Raw genomic sequence first — 15,993 nt, forward strand, 5'->3', positions numbered from 1 at the left:
AAAATATAGTGGAACAGCTTTCCAGAAGATTGGACCTTAAAACCATTAAAAGAGCAAATGATGACTAAATGTGGAATGAGATGTTCCAGAAGAAGCAATCTTATGATCAGGTGTCCACAAACGTTTTGGGATGTTGTGTTTCTTTAATGTTAATAATTTTTTAAAGAAGAAATGTGGTGGAGAATTTATTCAGGATTTTTATTAAAACAGTTCATTGTAAAAAAAAAAAAAAAAAAAAAAAAAAAAAAGATATTACATGAAGAAAGATCCAGTAGGGTACAGAAGTAAATCCATGAATAGCCATTAAACCACGTCTAAAAACGTCTGATTTGAAATCATCTGATCGACTGTCAAAAAAATAAATAAAAAATGTAGTTGAGGATGAGGATGATGATGAGCGCTAACTGAACACAAACCCATGAAAATGATTCATGATATACATGGGGGAAAATATATATAAAAATAAAAATGAAATTTTCAACACGATTACTGTTATTGATAATAAAAAAAAAAAAAATCCATAATGAACCAAAAATTACATCAAAAAATATCCAGGAAAGTGTATACGCCTATCTAACAGAAACAAACACAAGACGGGAAAAAAACTTGACTGATGAAACAGAAAAAGCACGTGAGCTTCTTTACTCGTTAGGGTTGGGGTTGGCGTCGGGATACTGGGAGAGGTCGAAGGTCAGGACCTTACTGATCACGCAGTCTCCTTGCTGTAAAGTGAGAGACGGAGAGAAAGATGGAGTTTAATAACAATAACAGAGAAATGAATGGTAATCGGTACGAGTGTGTGAGCTCGCGGACCTCGGGATAAACTCCGATGAGCGAGTCGGCCTTGGTGTAAAACTCCTCCTTCAGCGAGATCACGATGGCTTGGAAGTTCTCCATGGACTGGTCTTTGATGTAGTTAGCGACCTGAAAGTGGAAAAGACGTGGATGTTTGAGGTCACTGCGAAAAAATACCACGGGGATTATTAACAGGATTCGTCTCTGAATATTCACCTTGCCGATGTTGGTGTTGTCCAGAGCTGCGTCGATCTCGTCCAGCACGAAGAAAGGGGCGGGTTTATAGCTACAACAGAGACAATCGGAACTTAGGTTAGTCTCTATTTATCTACTGCTGGTGGATTTTACTAACAGCTTGGTTCCGATCGTACTTTCTGATAACCAAATAAAAAATGGATACTGAAAATGGAAAAATATAAACCACACACAATAATACTGACATTTTTAATTATTAATTATATGAATAAATAGAAAAGAGAAAAATAAAAGGCATGCATTCAAACGAAACAAAAAGTAACACTCCAAATAATTCAATAAATTAAAAAAACTCTTACATCGAAAATGAATAAAATAAAATGGTGATTTTAGAGAATTCGCCTCTAGAGGTCGCTCTCATGCTGTATAAAGACAGAGGAACTTCTCAACCGCACCAGCAACCCGGAAAAACTATCGGTATGGATTTTTGCTAATAGTTCCTGCAATCGGTGCTGATTATTTAGCAAAACCGATTAATCGGTCGACCTTTACACTATTTTAAGTGTATATGACTGGGAACTAATTATATTTTAGTCATTTAGGGTTTCTGCAGGTTTTACAAAGTCAGATATATGACCGTTTAAAACCTTTTTAAGACCATTAAGAATGAAATTTAAGACCCATCACAACATTAAACACACAAATAGGGTGTTAGCAAATGGCCTTAACCAAGCTCTAAATTCTACTTCTTTCGGCTGCTCCCATTAGGGGGCGCCACAGCGGATCATCCGTCTCCATAACACGCTGTCCTCTACATCTGCCTCTTTCACACCAACTACCTGCATGTCTTTCCTCACCACATCCATGAACCTCCTCCTTGGCCTTCCTCTTTTCCTCCTACCTGGTGGCTCCATCCTCAGCATTCTTCTACCAATATAACTCATGTCCCTCCTCTTCACATGTCCAAACCATCGAGCTCAAAATTATTTTCTTTATAATAATATAGTAACAAAAGCTGATTTCTATGAATCCCTCGCTCATCCTCAGAATTATATGATCCAAAATCCTAAGGATGCTGGAAAACCATGTAAAAATGCAGGTCCTGGAGGATTCTTCTTAAGATGAACAGGTGCCTTGACTGCTCGGGATGAACATGAGACCCATGAACTCGTGACCTGGTTCATTTGTGCAAAGCAGGTCTTATGGAGTTCCAGGTTCGTCCAGAGTAAGACAGCTATTGTAGGCATTTCCTAAGGTTCTAAGGATTTTTGCGTGTGGTGGAGCTTATATGGTGAATACAGTGGGTTTTTTTTTTTTTATAAATTGCTTGATGCACATTAAAAATGAGTAATTTAATAAAAAACAGCTTCTCCAGAACTCCAACAGCTTCTTTAGACGTGGGAAAGACACATCATTCACACAGCTAATCTCTCTCTGGCGTTTCAGAGCTTCTCAGATATCTCCTAATCTCACCTGTGAATGGCGAAGAGTAAAGCGAGAGCAGCCACGGTCTTCTCTCCTCCTGATAGATTATCCATAGGTCTGAAACGTTTACCAGGAGCCACACAGTTATAGTTGATCCCATCCAGGTAGGGTTCCTCCGGGTTCTCCGGTCCAAGGAAAGCCTGGAACGACATTTTTTTAAGAACAGGATTTTTCTACATTTAAAATGTACCTGAGCTTTGTCAAGGACCCGTGTGTTCACCTGAGCGCTGCTGTTACGCGAGAGCGCTTTGTAGATCTCGTCGATGTTGGTGGAGACGGACTCGAAGCAGGCGTTAAAGCGGTCAAACCTCTCCTTCTTGATCTGCTCGAACGCCTGCTTGGCTTTTTTCGCCCTCTTCCTAGCGGCTTCAAACTCTGGTGAAAGATGTTATATTATAGGAAATGCTATTTATCTTCAAAAGGATCCGCAGGAGGAACCCGAAACGCTCACCGTCACTCGTCTCCTGAAATTTGTCTCGGACGCTCTCCAGCTTCTCCATGGCCTTCATGTTAGGAGCGCTGATCCTCTGGAGGATGCTTTGCTGCTCGTTTAGCCTCTGCTGAAGGGTGTTCATCTCGCCTTTAATCTCATCCTCAGACAGGGAGTCCTGGAGTACATCAAGATCATTATTAGTGCAGCTCTGGCTGATAAACAACACTGTACTGTATTAATAAACCAGCCACGGTCTAGCAAAACATTTTATTATTTGTACGGTAACCGCAGAAAAGATGGTTTCTTCGAAAAAGAGAGAAAAAAAAGAACACATTTTATTCCTCCGCTTCATACCCAGACGGCCGTCTTTTGTCTGCTCGAGGCGACTCAAAATATTATACAATCCACTGAAGTGATTTTTCTTGGGAATTTTCTACTAGTGAAAACCACACACACATACACACATACACACACACACACACACACACACACACACACACACACACACACACACACACACACACGTTTAAGATGATGAATTACCTTCAGGTCCTCCGCCAGGCTGCTGTAGTCGATCTCAATCAGAGCTTCTTTGGCTAAAACGGTGCTGGAGGTCTTCTGACTGCTGCTCAGACTTTCTTCCTGGGAGCTTCCCTGGAAACGTGAATAATTATTACTTTAACACGTGCACTAACGTGTGTGGTCACTCAAACAATCACCAATAAAATGAGGCAATGACGCCACTTAGAAGCCCTGCCCCATTTTGTGCACAAATGCAGGCTCCATGAAGATACATGGGTTGGAGTGGAAGATCTCCTTCAATTAAGCCTCCTGAACAACTTTGGGATCCTTTTAAGACCTCCTCACCTTCTCACCAGTACCTGACTTGACTAAGACTCTGGTGGCTGAATGAATCTCAACAAATCTCCACAAAATGTAGTGGAACATCTTCTCAGAAGATTAAGCTGGAGCTTATTATAATAGGATAATTCAGGATCCAATGTTTCACATGGGGATCATCTGAGAGGTGGGAATATTTTCACGATTCATTTTTATCTCTTTGCACGTGGCCATGAAAAATATTGCAGTAGAGTCCTGCAGGTACTAAAGTGAACTGCTGGAATGAACTACCTCCTCCTGGCTGATGTCATCCATGGTTCCTGATCTGAGGGGAAGTTTGATGTCCTGCATTTTACAGGCCTGGAGAAGGTTGTGTCTATCACTGCGCTTCTGCTCCAGCTTCGTCTCGATGGCCGTGACCTCCTTCTGAAGCTGCGTCAGCTCTCTAAACAGACGCAAACATATTAATGTTGGAAATAAAACGAAAAACTGGAAAAACAAACAAACAACAAAAAATTAAAAACTCACTTGTTGGCGCCACCGAGTTTCTTACGAATCTCTTCCATTTCGTGGTTTTTGTCGTTGACTTCCGACTTCTTAGCGAGGTGCTGATTCTTTAAGTCCTGAAGCTGAGCCATGGTCTCGTCGATGATCTTCATGTGCCTCTGCTCTTCCTGTGTGAAATCGTTCGTACACGAAGAAACGTGAAGCCAGGTTTTTTTTTTCACCCCCCCCATTATAAGTGCAAACGTGGTTTGAGAAACATCACCTTCTTTAGTCTTTCGATCTCGCTCTCGTCCTTCTTCACCGTCTGTTCCCACATGATGACCTTCTCCTGGTCTTCCTTCAGCTGGTTCTTCTCATAATCCAGCTGGATTGCCAGGCGAGTCTTCTGGGTCTCGAACTCCAAGCTGAGGAAAGGAGGAATGAAGAGTGTGTTCTTTGGAAACGAGCCTGAAGAATGGTTTTGATGTATGATCACTCCGTATTTAAGAACATTTTATCTGTTCATATTCACGATAAATGTTAAGGAACCTGCATGAAATATAGGTATATTCTGACAATGTCTTAGAAGAAGCACTTTAATAAATAATCTGAACTTGTGGAACATTTTTTAGCACCTTCTGACCAATCAGAATCAACAGTTCAAGAGCTTTGTGTTATTAATTCACTGTCTGGGCAGATGTTCCACCAGAATTTTTGGAGATTTTGTGGAGATTCGTTCAGCCACAAGGCTGTTAATAAAGTCAGGTATTGATGGAGGTGAGAAGGTGTGGAGGCCTGGGGTGCAAAAATATCTCACAATATGGTCTATAGCAGGAGCTGTTCCACTCTAATCCCATGTAAAGTAGATGTTCATGGAGCTGGCTTGGTGCACCATCATGCTGGAACAGGTTTAAGTCTTCTAGTTCAGTGAAGCTACAGCATCCTATACAATTGTGTGTCTCCAGTTTAGTGCTAACAGCTCAATCTGTTCATTATACTGGTAAAGTGGGGGGAAAAAAACGAAAGTGAAATAATTGTACCGCTTCTTCGCGATCTCGTTCTGCCGTTTCACTTTCTCCTCTTCAAACTCACGAATGTTCCTCACTCCGATCTCCTTGCAGAAGTCCAAGAACACTTCATCCTCCACCTAGCGAAAAAAAAAAAAAAAAAAGATAAATTATACATAAAAATATATTTTTTTAAATGTTTATACCGAAAAGAAAATAAAAATATACAAATATTTTCTCTCATACCAGGTTCATGCGGTCTTTGAGCTCCTTCATGTCTCTCTCACGTGATTGGATGATCCTCTTGATGTCGTTGATACGAGGCCCGAAGTTGGCCAGCTCGCTCTCCAGCTTGGATTTTTCCTAAAAAAACAAACAAAAAAAAAAACAGCTGCGTGGTTACAAACAAAAATACGCTTAAATGTTGTGATGTTATGATCTAACGTTCAAACGCCCACCTGCATATTTAAGGACAGATGGCGTGTTTTTGTCTGCTCAAGGTCACTCTGAGAATACTTCAGCCTCATCTGCAGCCCGTGAGCCTGAGACTGCACCTGGCGAAGCTCCGCCTCCTTTCTTTTCGCTTTCATTTGCTCCTACGCAGGAAACAACACCAGACACAGAGATCAGAACTCTATCGTGTTAAACTCTCATTAAAAACAACAACAACAACAACAACCTTCAGCTCGTCTGTGAGTTTCTCCTTCCTGTCCTTCAGCTTGTCGACGGCTTTCTCGTCCCAGCGCCGGGCTTTGGCCTTCAGGTCGCTGGCACCTCCGGAGATCACACCGGATTTCTGGAACAGGGTTCCGTCTAGAGCCACGGTCTGTGAAGTGAAAACATCAAAAAGATTAGTGCTCTTTACACACACACACACACACCCCCGTAAAGTATTTCTTTCCACATTTTATTGCCATTTTAGAGCTTTATTTCAATTCTTTATTTTCCTCAAAATTCTACAAACTAAATCCCATAATGACAATAGGAAAGAAGTTTGTTTGAAATCTTTGCAAATTTATTACAGATTTGAATAAACCAAGATCAACAGTTCAAGAGTTTTGTGTTATTAATTCACTCGTCTGGGCAGATGTTCCACCAGAATTTTTGGAGATTTTGTGGAGATTCGTTCAGCCACAAGGCTGTCAATAAAGTCAGGTATTGATGGAGGTGAGAAGGTGTGGTGCTCGGCTTTTGCTCAATTCTTTGTTGAAGCACTATTTACAGCATAAGACTGTAACAACAAAATGTGGAAAAAGCAAAGCGCTGGGAAAACATTCCGGATGCACTCTGTATACCGTAATTTCCGGACTATAAAGCGCACCCATATATAAGCCGCACCCACTGAATTTGACAAATATTTTTATTTTTAACATAAATAAGCCACACCTGTCTATAAGTCTAGTAATGTCTACACTAATGAACTTTACACAGGCTTAAATGAAAGACACGTTTCACACGGTGTAGCGGGTGAAATACGTTGCGCTTCCTTTAGGAGCAGGCGGTATTTTGGGAATAGCCTGGCACTGCATTTTTCCAGTATTACTGCGTGTCTTCAAGACGAGGATTATGTGTTTATTATTTTCTGATGCTCATTTCTAAGTTTCTTTGACTAACCTGTAACGCTGTTGCCAAGAAAAATAAAAAAGCACGAAGTTTGTGAAACCACGAAAAAAAATCATAAATAAGCCGCTTCGTTGTTCAAGCCGCAGAGTTCAAAACGTAGGAAAATCGGCTTATAGTCCGAAAAATACGGTAGTTGGTGTACAATTATAAATGCTTTTCCCAAAAAGCCTGAAATTTTCCCTACAACAACGAGATCCGAACATGTTAACCCTTCTCAGATGTATAAATGGGATAATTCGGATAACGATGTCTGTTAAATTCCGTAAATGTAAATGATGAATCGAGAATTTCCTCAGCGTTGTTTTACAAAACCGTATTTTAAATACCTTGTGCCTGTACGGTCCTCCGAAAGCGATCCTACGGGCGTCCTCGACGTTCTCGCACACGAGAGCGTTCCCGCAGGCGTACTGCAGAGCTTTCTTGATCTGTGGAGGCTCGTAGCGAATGACGTCGATCACCAGTTTGGCACCGCGCAGCTCACGCAGCTTCTCGTCCGTGGGTTTGACCTGATGACAAGATTGTGATCATTAAATAATAAATAATAAATAAATAACGTTCAGTACTTTTTTTCCACATGGAGTAAAAATAGCACATGGCTTTATCTGAGAAGTGTCACCTCGAGATAGTCCAGAGGTAAGAAGGTTTCAGGTTCTCCTCTCTGCTCTTTAATGTACTGGATGCAGTCACGGCCGGTCTTCTCAGAGTCCACGATGATGGCGTCCATGTTTTTGCCCAGCACTTTAGTTACGGCGATCTGGTACTTCTTCTGTGTGGGCTGGCAGAGGTCTATCAGCCTTCCATACTGCGCAGAAGAAAGAGTTCATTAGATTGTGGGCGTGGCCTTTTTAGACACCCGAACTCAGGATGTTCTCCTCAACCCCAGAGTTCAACAAAAGATAAGCATGGATGTGTCCTTCCACCCCTTTTAGTAATTTCCCCAAAACATTGCAGAACTTCTCTCTTTGCATACCACTGATCCAGGATAGAGTCTCTTGATGCTCTCCATGATCTCGGCTTTGCGCTGCTGTCTGCTGTTCTCCTGACGGTCTATACGAGCGTCCCCGAGTTGCTCCATCACCTGCAAACCAAAAACCCATACAAAGATGAGATCATCTTTCCATGAAGTAAGGACAAAAAAAAAGCGAGAAAGGTTTTATGCTGTACCTGATTAAGCTCCATATTAATCTCATCGATCCTTCTCTTGGCTTGCTCCACCTCCTCGGTGAGCTCCTCCTCCATCCGCTTCTGTTCATCCAGAGACTGTCTGTGAAACATCAGGAGAAAATAAAGATACAGGACGATAAAGACGAGTAAACTTGAGACGCCTCAGGGCTGATAATAGTGAGGAGCGTGAGGACAATAATACGCAGTGCGATGAAGCTGTACCTGCTGGTCGTGATGTAATCCTCGAGCTTCTCGATACGCTTCTGGTTCTCCTCGATCTCTCTGATTTTCTGCTTGATTTTGGCCTCTGTCTCCACTTTCTTCCTTTCCTCCAGATCTAGGCGGTCCTGGTCAGCTTTCTGATCTCTGTTAAACTTCTCCAGCTCCTGAGCAAGAGTAGCGGCTCGTTTGCTGGCCTCCTCTTTCAGACGGTGATACGCTTTAACCTAGAAGGAAGATCTCGGAGATCAGTGATTAAACACACGCAAAAATTACACAGATATGGATTCTTTAGCCTTTTATGTACAGCTTCAAGAATTTCTCTTAAAATGTCCACATGTCAAGGGAGTGAATGAATGAATGAGGGATGGAGGAATGTGGACGTTTGTTGAAGTTAAAACGATTCCTTGAAAAATCGTCAAGGCAAATTGTTTGGCTCAATGTTTATTTTAATCAGTTTACTTCACACGGAGCACTGTGTTTCCCCACGGACTATTATTACTGATGCACCACCCGCTAAACTCAAACGCTCTGGACAGGTAACACAGAAGACGCTGCAGAATGAAAAATGGAGGAATGTGGAAAGAACAGTGAGGGACGAGGAGAAGATTCAGACCAAAGATAATGTCAGAACGTTTCGAACTGTTTGGGATCATTTCTAACTAAAACATTAGGAACACAGTGCGTTTATATATAGGCATACGAATAACTGGTGTACCTGGTTCTCTTCAAGCTGAAGATCTTGCCCCTGGCTCTGCGCCTCTTCCTCCATGCGCTCCTCGAACTCCTGCCTGGCCATCTCCACAGCTTTCTGCTCACGCTCCAGCTCGTCCATGTCTGCCTTGCGCTTCTTGTAGCACTTCTGAGCGTTCTGAAGGGATTTCCGTGCGGCCTCCAGCTTCTTGATCTTGTGAGCCGTGTTTTCTTTCGCCTTGATGTACTGAGGTCTTTTCTGGTTCAGCTCGGCGTCCTTTTCTCTACAAGCGGCAGAAAAGAACCACGTTTTAGCCTTCAAAGTTAAAAAACGACCTCAAAGATCATCTCCGAAAGAGAAATGTAGAAAACATGAACCATAAACACTTTCAAGTCACTTTCTTTTCCTCCACTCACTTGATTTCCTTCTCGACAGTCTGCTGGTCTCTCATCATCCTGCCCAGCTCCTTCTTCTTCTCCTTTAGCTCCTCCTCCACGCGGTCCATGCGTTTTCGGTCCTTGTCGATCTCTTTGTTGCGATGCCCCAGCTCGCGGTTCAGTTTCTCTATCTCGCACTCGTTGTGGTAGAGCTTAAAGAGCTGCATCTGGACGTTCGCTCGCACCACTTCGTCCTTAAGCCTCTGGTAGCGTTCGGCCTGGGAACGGGGGTAAAAAACACAAACGCTCGTTACTATAGAAACGATAATGGATTAGAGCATGAAAATCAATTAACCAATCAGGATTCCCCGACCTCTTCCTTCTCCTGCTTGGCCTCTTTACGCTCGGCGGCGATGTTCTTCTTGCGGTGGTAGTTGAACTGCGTGTCCTCCTCGGCCTTCACCATCTCCTTCTTGCACCGTTCGTACTCCTGAGCCAGCTCCCCGGAGCGAGAGATCTCCTCAAACAGAGCTGTACGCTCCTTCGGGTTCTTCATGGCGATGGACTCCACGGCACCCTGCGAGTCCGGATTACAAACATGCAGTCAGAACATGAACGAGTTCGTTGCTGGGTGAATGGATGTGGGAAATAAACCTGACCTGGAAGACCAGGAAGTTCCTGGCCTTGATGAGAATCCCGAGTTTCTCCAGCTCCTCGCTGTACTCAGGTAACCCCACCACTTTATTATTAATACGGTACTCTGATGAAGATCCTGAGCAAATGAAAAGAAATTAAATGTGATAAAGGGTAAGAAAGAGAGAGAGATGGAGTAAAAGAGAGAAAAGTAAGGAGGGAAAAGAAAAGAAAAGAAAGATAGAAAGAAAGAAAGAAAGAAAGAAAGAAAGAAAGAAAGAAAGAAAGAAAAGAAAAGAAAGAAAGAAAGAAAGAAAGAAAGAAAGAAAGAAAGAAAAGAAAAGAAAGAAAGAAAGAAAATGAGGGACACAAAACAGAAGATGAGAGAGAGAGAGAGAGAGAGAGAGAGAGAGAGAGAGAGAGAGAAAAGGATAGAAGAGAAACCAGTTAGAAAGAGAGAGCGAGAGAGCGAGAGAGAGAGAGAGAGAGAGAGAGAGAGAGAGAGAGAGAGAGAGAAGATGGAAAGCAGTGAAAGGGAAAAGAGGAAAACCAGGAAACAGGATGAAAAGAGAGTTTTAGAAGAAGAGAAAACAAAAAAGAAAGAGAGCGGAGACAGATGGGAAAAAGGTGAGAGAAAGGGGGCATGAGAGAGAACAGAGGAGAGAGACATAAGAAGGAGGAAATAAGAGAAGGAGTGGAAAAAATGGAGGAAAGAAATGAGAGAAAAAGGGATTGAGGAGGAGAGAAAAAGGGAGGAAAGAAATAAAGAGAAAATACTAGATTTATAAATAAAGCATTTTCTCTTTCCATGTAGAATGTGTAATAACTTTACACACACACACACACACACACACACACACACACACACACGTGAGAAGAGAAGTGTGTTACCGATGATGACTCTGGTGAAGGAACGTTCCACCCCGTTGTCCTCCTGGTACACCATGCTGACGAAGGCTCGGTTGGCCGCCGGCTTCCCCACCGGAGCTCCGTGAATCAGATCCTTCAGAGTCTTCACTCGCAGGTTGCTTGTTTTCTCCGCCAGAACAAAGCTGATGGCATCCATGAGGTTCGACTTCCCTGAGTGGAACAAGGTGCAGTGATCATTCAGGGGTTATTACACAGTGATCATTCAGGGGTTATTACAGGGGCAGAAGCAGTGATCATTACAGGGGTTATTGGAGGGGCAGATGCAAGATGAAGAAAGAAGCAGAGACAGAAAAAGAGAGAATGTGTGTGTGTTTGTGTAATGAAGGGGGATAGAGATGGAGGAGAAAAGAAAAAGATTGAAAGAAAGAGGAGGGAAAAACAAAGAGGTAAAAATAAAAAGGAGGGCAGGAGAGAGAGAGATGCAAAGGAAAAGTAAGAATGGGGAAAAGACAGAATAAGTGAGTGATTTAGGGGGCATAAAGAAAGTGCAAGAAAGGGAGAAAACAGAAACAAAAAGAGGAAAAAACAGAAACGTGGAGAAGGGAAAATAGACACAAAGGGGTGGATTGTGAAAGACAGAATGAAAGAAGTTATAAGAGAGAAGAAATGCCCATGAAAGCTTCAGACTCGTGTTTATGATCTGACAGGACAGGAACCTGCTCCTCCTCCTTCAGTTCAATATATCATTTAATATAGACACAGTTGTCTGTCTGTCTGTCTGTGTGTGTGTGTGTGTGTGTGTGTGTGTGTGTGTGTGTGTGTGCGCGAGTGAGAGAGAAAGAGAATTCTAAAACTCATCACCATGTGCATCCTGAAAGCTCTTGACCTCCATCTGTAACTGTATACTGACAGTGGTGTTTGAGTCACGTGACTGAGTAAATCGATACCTGCACAATCCAGGTGTTTCTACTAAAGTGTAAAAATCTATCTGAAGTCTCTGTATATATAATTATTCGATTTTCGACATGATATCGATTATTAATTATTGATCCGAAACCTGATTTACTCACCTGATCCATTCGGTCCAATGATGGCAGTGAACTTATGGAAAGGCCCGATTATCTGTCTTCCTTTATACGATTTGAAATTTTCTATCTCGATTAACTTTAAATAACCCATTTTATTTCACCTGGGAAATGCAAAGTGAATAAAATAAAAAAACTAGTTCCTTTGCTAGCTTAGCCAGCTAGCAAAAAAATGCTAATACCGCCACTAGCACGGTTTTATATACAGTCAAATATCATTCGCTTCACCGAAACTGCACCCAAAACGCTTCTGATTTAAACAACGACTAATAAAAAGAATAAATAAGACAATTTTATATAAAAAGTTCGCTGCAGTTTTGTATTAAAGTTGCAGCGGATACAAGAGGAGAAAAAAATAAACACTTTCCCTGCGCGCCTACTCCACACAGCGTTCTCGCAAGTTCTCGCGAGAATTGGGGGGGGGGGGGAACAAACTGACCCTCGTGTACATCTCGCGAGATTTGTGAAACTCAGAGGCGTAAAGTAAAATCTCGCGATATGTCGGGGTATATCCAGCAAGGACAATGGAATGGTATTTATTATTGTAAATAATGAAATGAAATCACACACACACACACACACACACACACACACACACACACACTCTGAGCTCAGAAAGCATAATGTATACTGTGTGTGTGCGTGTATGTATTAGTAAATGTCCTTGTAAGTGTATCTGTGACCACATCAGTTTCTTCTCCTCTGTCAGTCATTGTGAAATAAAAAAAAAACTGTTAAACAACTATTAAATCCACATGAATGTATATGCGTTTGTGCAGTTTGCTACAGATGCGATTTGCGGGCTCTTACTAGTGACATATCTGGCCATCCAATCAAACGATGTGAAAATGCTAACTCAAAATCTGATTGGTCAAAGCGACAGCCTTCAAGCAGCTGTTAACTGTACACTGTAAGCACTATGAAATGAATCGACTATTGGGAAAAGTGTAATACATATTCATGGACAAAAATATGTTATTACTTAGGTCAGTGATTCTGATAAAGTTAAGGCCAGAAGAGAAGGCAGCACTGGCCCTGATGACTCTCAGCACACTGATCTATTATTAGAAGGAAATTAATTAATCAAACACTGATTTATTTCTATTACATTTATCACAGGCCAAAATACATTGCACAAATAAAGTCACGTGTCGTGATAAGTTCGAGTCTGGAGTTTCTTCCACCATTTATTCCTCTCTAAATGTTCTACTTGCTGTTGAACTGATGCTAAACTGTATGTTGGTGATCAGTAAATACACCAAGTGCCAATCAAAACAAGTTTAAAACAGAGTGCGTGCTTCTGCTGCACCACCACACTGAGCACTGGGGTCCCTCAGGGCTGTGTGCTCAGCCCACTGTTGTGCTGACTCATGACTGTGTAGCAATGCACAGCTCGAACCACATCGTCAAGTTTGCTGATGACACGACCGTGGTGGGTCTCATCAGCAAGAATGACGGGTCGGCATACAGAGAGAAGTTGCACCAGTTAACAGCCTGGTGTGGAGCGAACAACTCTGAACATTGACAAAACAGATGATCGTTGACTTTAGGAGAGCACAGAGCCACCAATCATTGATAGATCCTTCATAGTGATCGTCAAGAACACCAAATTCGTTGGTGTTCAACTGGTCACTCAACACCAGCTCCATTACCAAGAACGCACAACAGCACTACTACTACTACTACTACAGCAGCATCTCTACTTCCTAAAAAGGGTGAGGGAAGCCCATCTCCCTTCCCTTATCCTGACCATGTTCTACAGGGGGACAAATGAGAGCATCCTGAGCAGCTGTATCACTGCCTGGTTTGGGAACTGCACCGCCTCGGATCGCAAGACCCTACAGAGGATCATGAGGATGGCCGAGAAGATCATTAGAGTCTTTCCCCACTATCATGGACATTTATAGGACACACTGCATCCGCAAAGCCAACAGCATTGTGGACGACCACACACACCCCTCACACACCCCTCATACACACTCTTCACCTCTCTATCATCAGGAAAGTGGTTCCAAAGCATTCGTGCCTCACACCCAGACCATGCAACAGTTTTTTTTCCCTTGAGCCATCAGGATCCTCAACACACAGAACTGAACTCAAACTTATACACTCAACTGTGTGTTACTGAACTGCTACAAATCTGAACTCAAACACACACTCACACATTTCAATTCACAAACATCCATGTCTTCAGCACCACCCATTTTTTTATTAGTTTATTACAACTATATAGAATAGAGTAGCCTTTATTTGTCACGTATACTTTACAGCACAGTGAAATTCTTTCTTCAGAAGCTGGAGTCAGCCATGATCTGGCGCCCCTGGAGCACAGAGGTTTAAGAGTGGCCGCTTGGCAATACAGGGGCTTGAACCCCTGACCTTCTGATCAGTAACCCAGCACCTGACCCACTGAACTATGTAACTGTTTACATGCTGGTTTTTTTCACATCTACTATACTGCTGCTGTTGCTGTTTTGCACAAAATTGTGTGTTTATTTACAGTTAATGTTTGCACATTGTACTGTATTAACACATTGTACAGTAGGTTTAATAGCGGTGCTGTTTTGTGTGTTGTGTATCTGTCCTACACTGTCTTGTGTCGTCTGTTTGCACTAACCTACTTTAGTCTTTAACTCTGTGTTCTGTCTGGAGCTCTGTGCTGTTTTATGTAGCACCAGGGTTCTGGAAAAACACCTCCTTTCACTGTGTACTGCATCAGTTATATATGGTTGAAATGACAATAAAAGCTTCTTGACTATAATGATTTTTATCCACTCATAAATAAAAAGGAATGACTGATTCCGCAAAATGTAGTTGAGTAAAATCGAACAAGTTACAAAAACAGCTTTCTTTCACCTTAGAAATATTTCTAAGCTAAGAAACATGTTGTCTATATATGATGCAGAGAAGCTCATCCATGCGTTCATGACCTCCAGAATAGACTATTGTAATGCATTACTAGGTGGATGTCCTGCATCATTAATAAACAAGCTTCAGTTCAGAATGCGGCAGCAAGAGTCTAGAAAATATGATCACATAACCCCAATCTTCTCATCCCTGCACTGGCTTCCTGTTTCGAATAGACTACAAACTACTGCTACTCACTTATAAAGCACTAAATGGTTTGGCTCCCATGTTTCTCTCCAGTCTTTTAACCCGCTACAATCCGTCACGCTCCCTGAGATCTCAAAACTCTGGACTTCGAGTTCCTAGAATAGCAAAGTCCACTAAAGGTGGTAGATCATTCTCACATTTAGCTCCTAAACTCTGGAACAGTCTTCCTGACAGTGTTCGGGGCTCAGACACACTCTCCCAGTTTAAGTGAAGATTAAAGACGTATCTTTTAGCATACACAAAGCCTACACATAACACATCTCACATCATAACCTTGTGCTCCAGAACATCTGATCACATGCACATTATCAACTTGTGCTGTTAATATCATGAACAGCAGCTACGCTAATTTCTCTCCACTGCTTCTCTTTCTCTCCCAATCCCGAGGCATCCTGAGGTTGCTCCAGCTCCAGTCACGTTCCACCTCATGAAGTTTATAGACCTTTAAAGAAGTAGATGCTGAACTTGTAAAACATCCCAAACCATCTAGAGACATACCAGTGCCAATTGGATCCCACTGCATGTGTGGAGTTTTGACATTGGACCTCCTGGAGTGTTTAAAGGCTCTGGCATGGAGAAGCTGATGCTGGATCTGTGATGATCACAAATGTTGAGCTCAGTAGCTCCTACTTTTATAACCATAAAGACTGTATAAGGCTGTAGAAAGAACATTACTTATAATCTTATACTCCAGTACTCATGTTAGTTCTCACTCTCCAGTGTTCTGTATTGTTAAAAGATTTATGATCAAACTCTTGATGTCACCCAAATGAGGATGGGTTCCCCTTTTGAGTCTCACAAGGTTTCTTCCTCATTGAGTTTTTCCTTGCCACAGTCACCACGGCTGCTCATCAGGGATAAATACACACCATTCACCTTCACTGTTGATTTCTGTAAAGCTGCTTTGAGACAATGTCTGTTTTGAAAATCGCTATAGAAATAAACTTGACTTGACTTGAGTAAAAAGTTACAA

At 42.1% G+C, this 15,993-nt stretch overlaps 1 protein-coding gene across 1 annotated transcript; it reads right to left on the reverse strand.

Moving 5' to 3' along the window:
- Positions 1-230: 230 nt before the first annotated feature.
- Positions 231-12,297, reverse strand: LOC124399195 (structural maintenance of chromosomes protein 1A). Its single transcript, XM_046869966.1, has 25 exons — positions 11,892-12,297; positions 10,843-11,031; positions 9,978-10,090; positions 9,692-9,895; positions 9,358-9,596; positions 8,966-9,224; positions 8,251-8,474; positions 8,029-8,128; positions 7,835-7,942; positions 7,481-7,666; positions 7,191-7,370; positions 5,921-6,067; positions 5,700-5,837; positions 5,488-5,604; positions 5,275-5,381; positions 4,518-4,659; positions 4,277-4,422; positions 4,040-4,193; positions 3,452-3,562; positions 2,927-3,083; positions 2,696-2,850; positions 2,464-2,615; positions 1,012-1,081; positions 814-924; positions 231-722 (listed from the first exon to the last, which is right to left on the reverse strand). Exons 1-25 carry the CDS (start codon positions 11,998-12,000, stop codon positions 642-644), a joined length of 3,699 nt encoding a protein of 1,232 aa, XP_046725922.1. The 5' UTR covers positions 12,001-12,297; the 3' UTR covers positions 231-641.
- Between the last annotated feature and the right edge of the window lie 3,696 nt (positions 12,298-15,993).

This window comes from Silurus meridionalis, chromosome 16 (assembly GCF_014805685.1).
Source record: "Silurus meridionalis isolate SWU-2019-XX chromosome 16, ASM1480568v1, whole genome shotgun sequence".
Lineage (NCBI taxonomy): Eukaryota > Metazoa > Chordata > Actinopteri > Siluriformes > Siluridae > Silurus > Silurus meridionalis.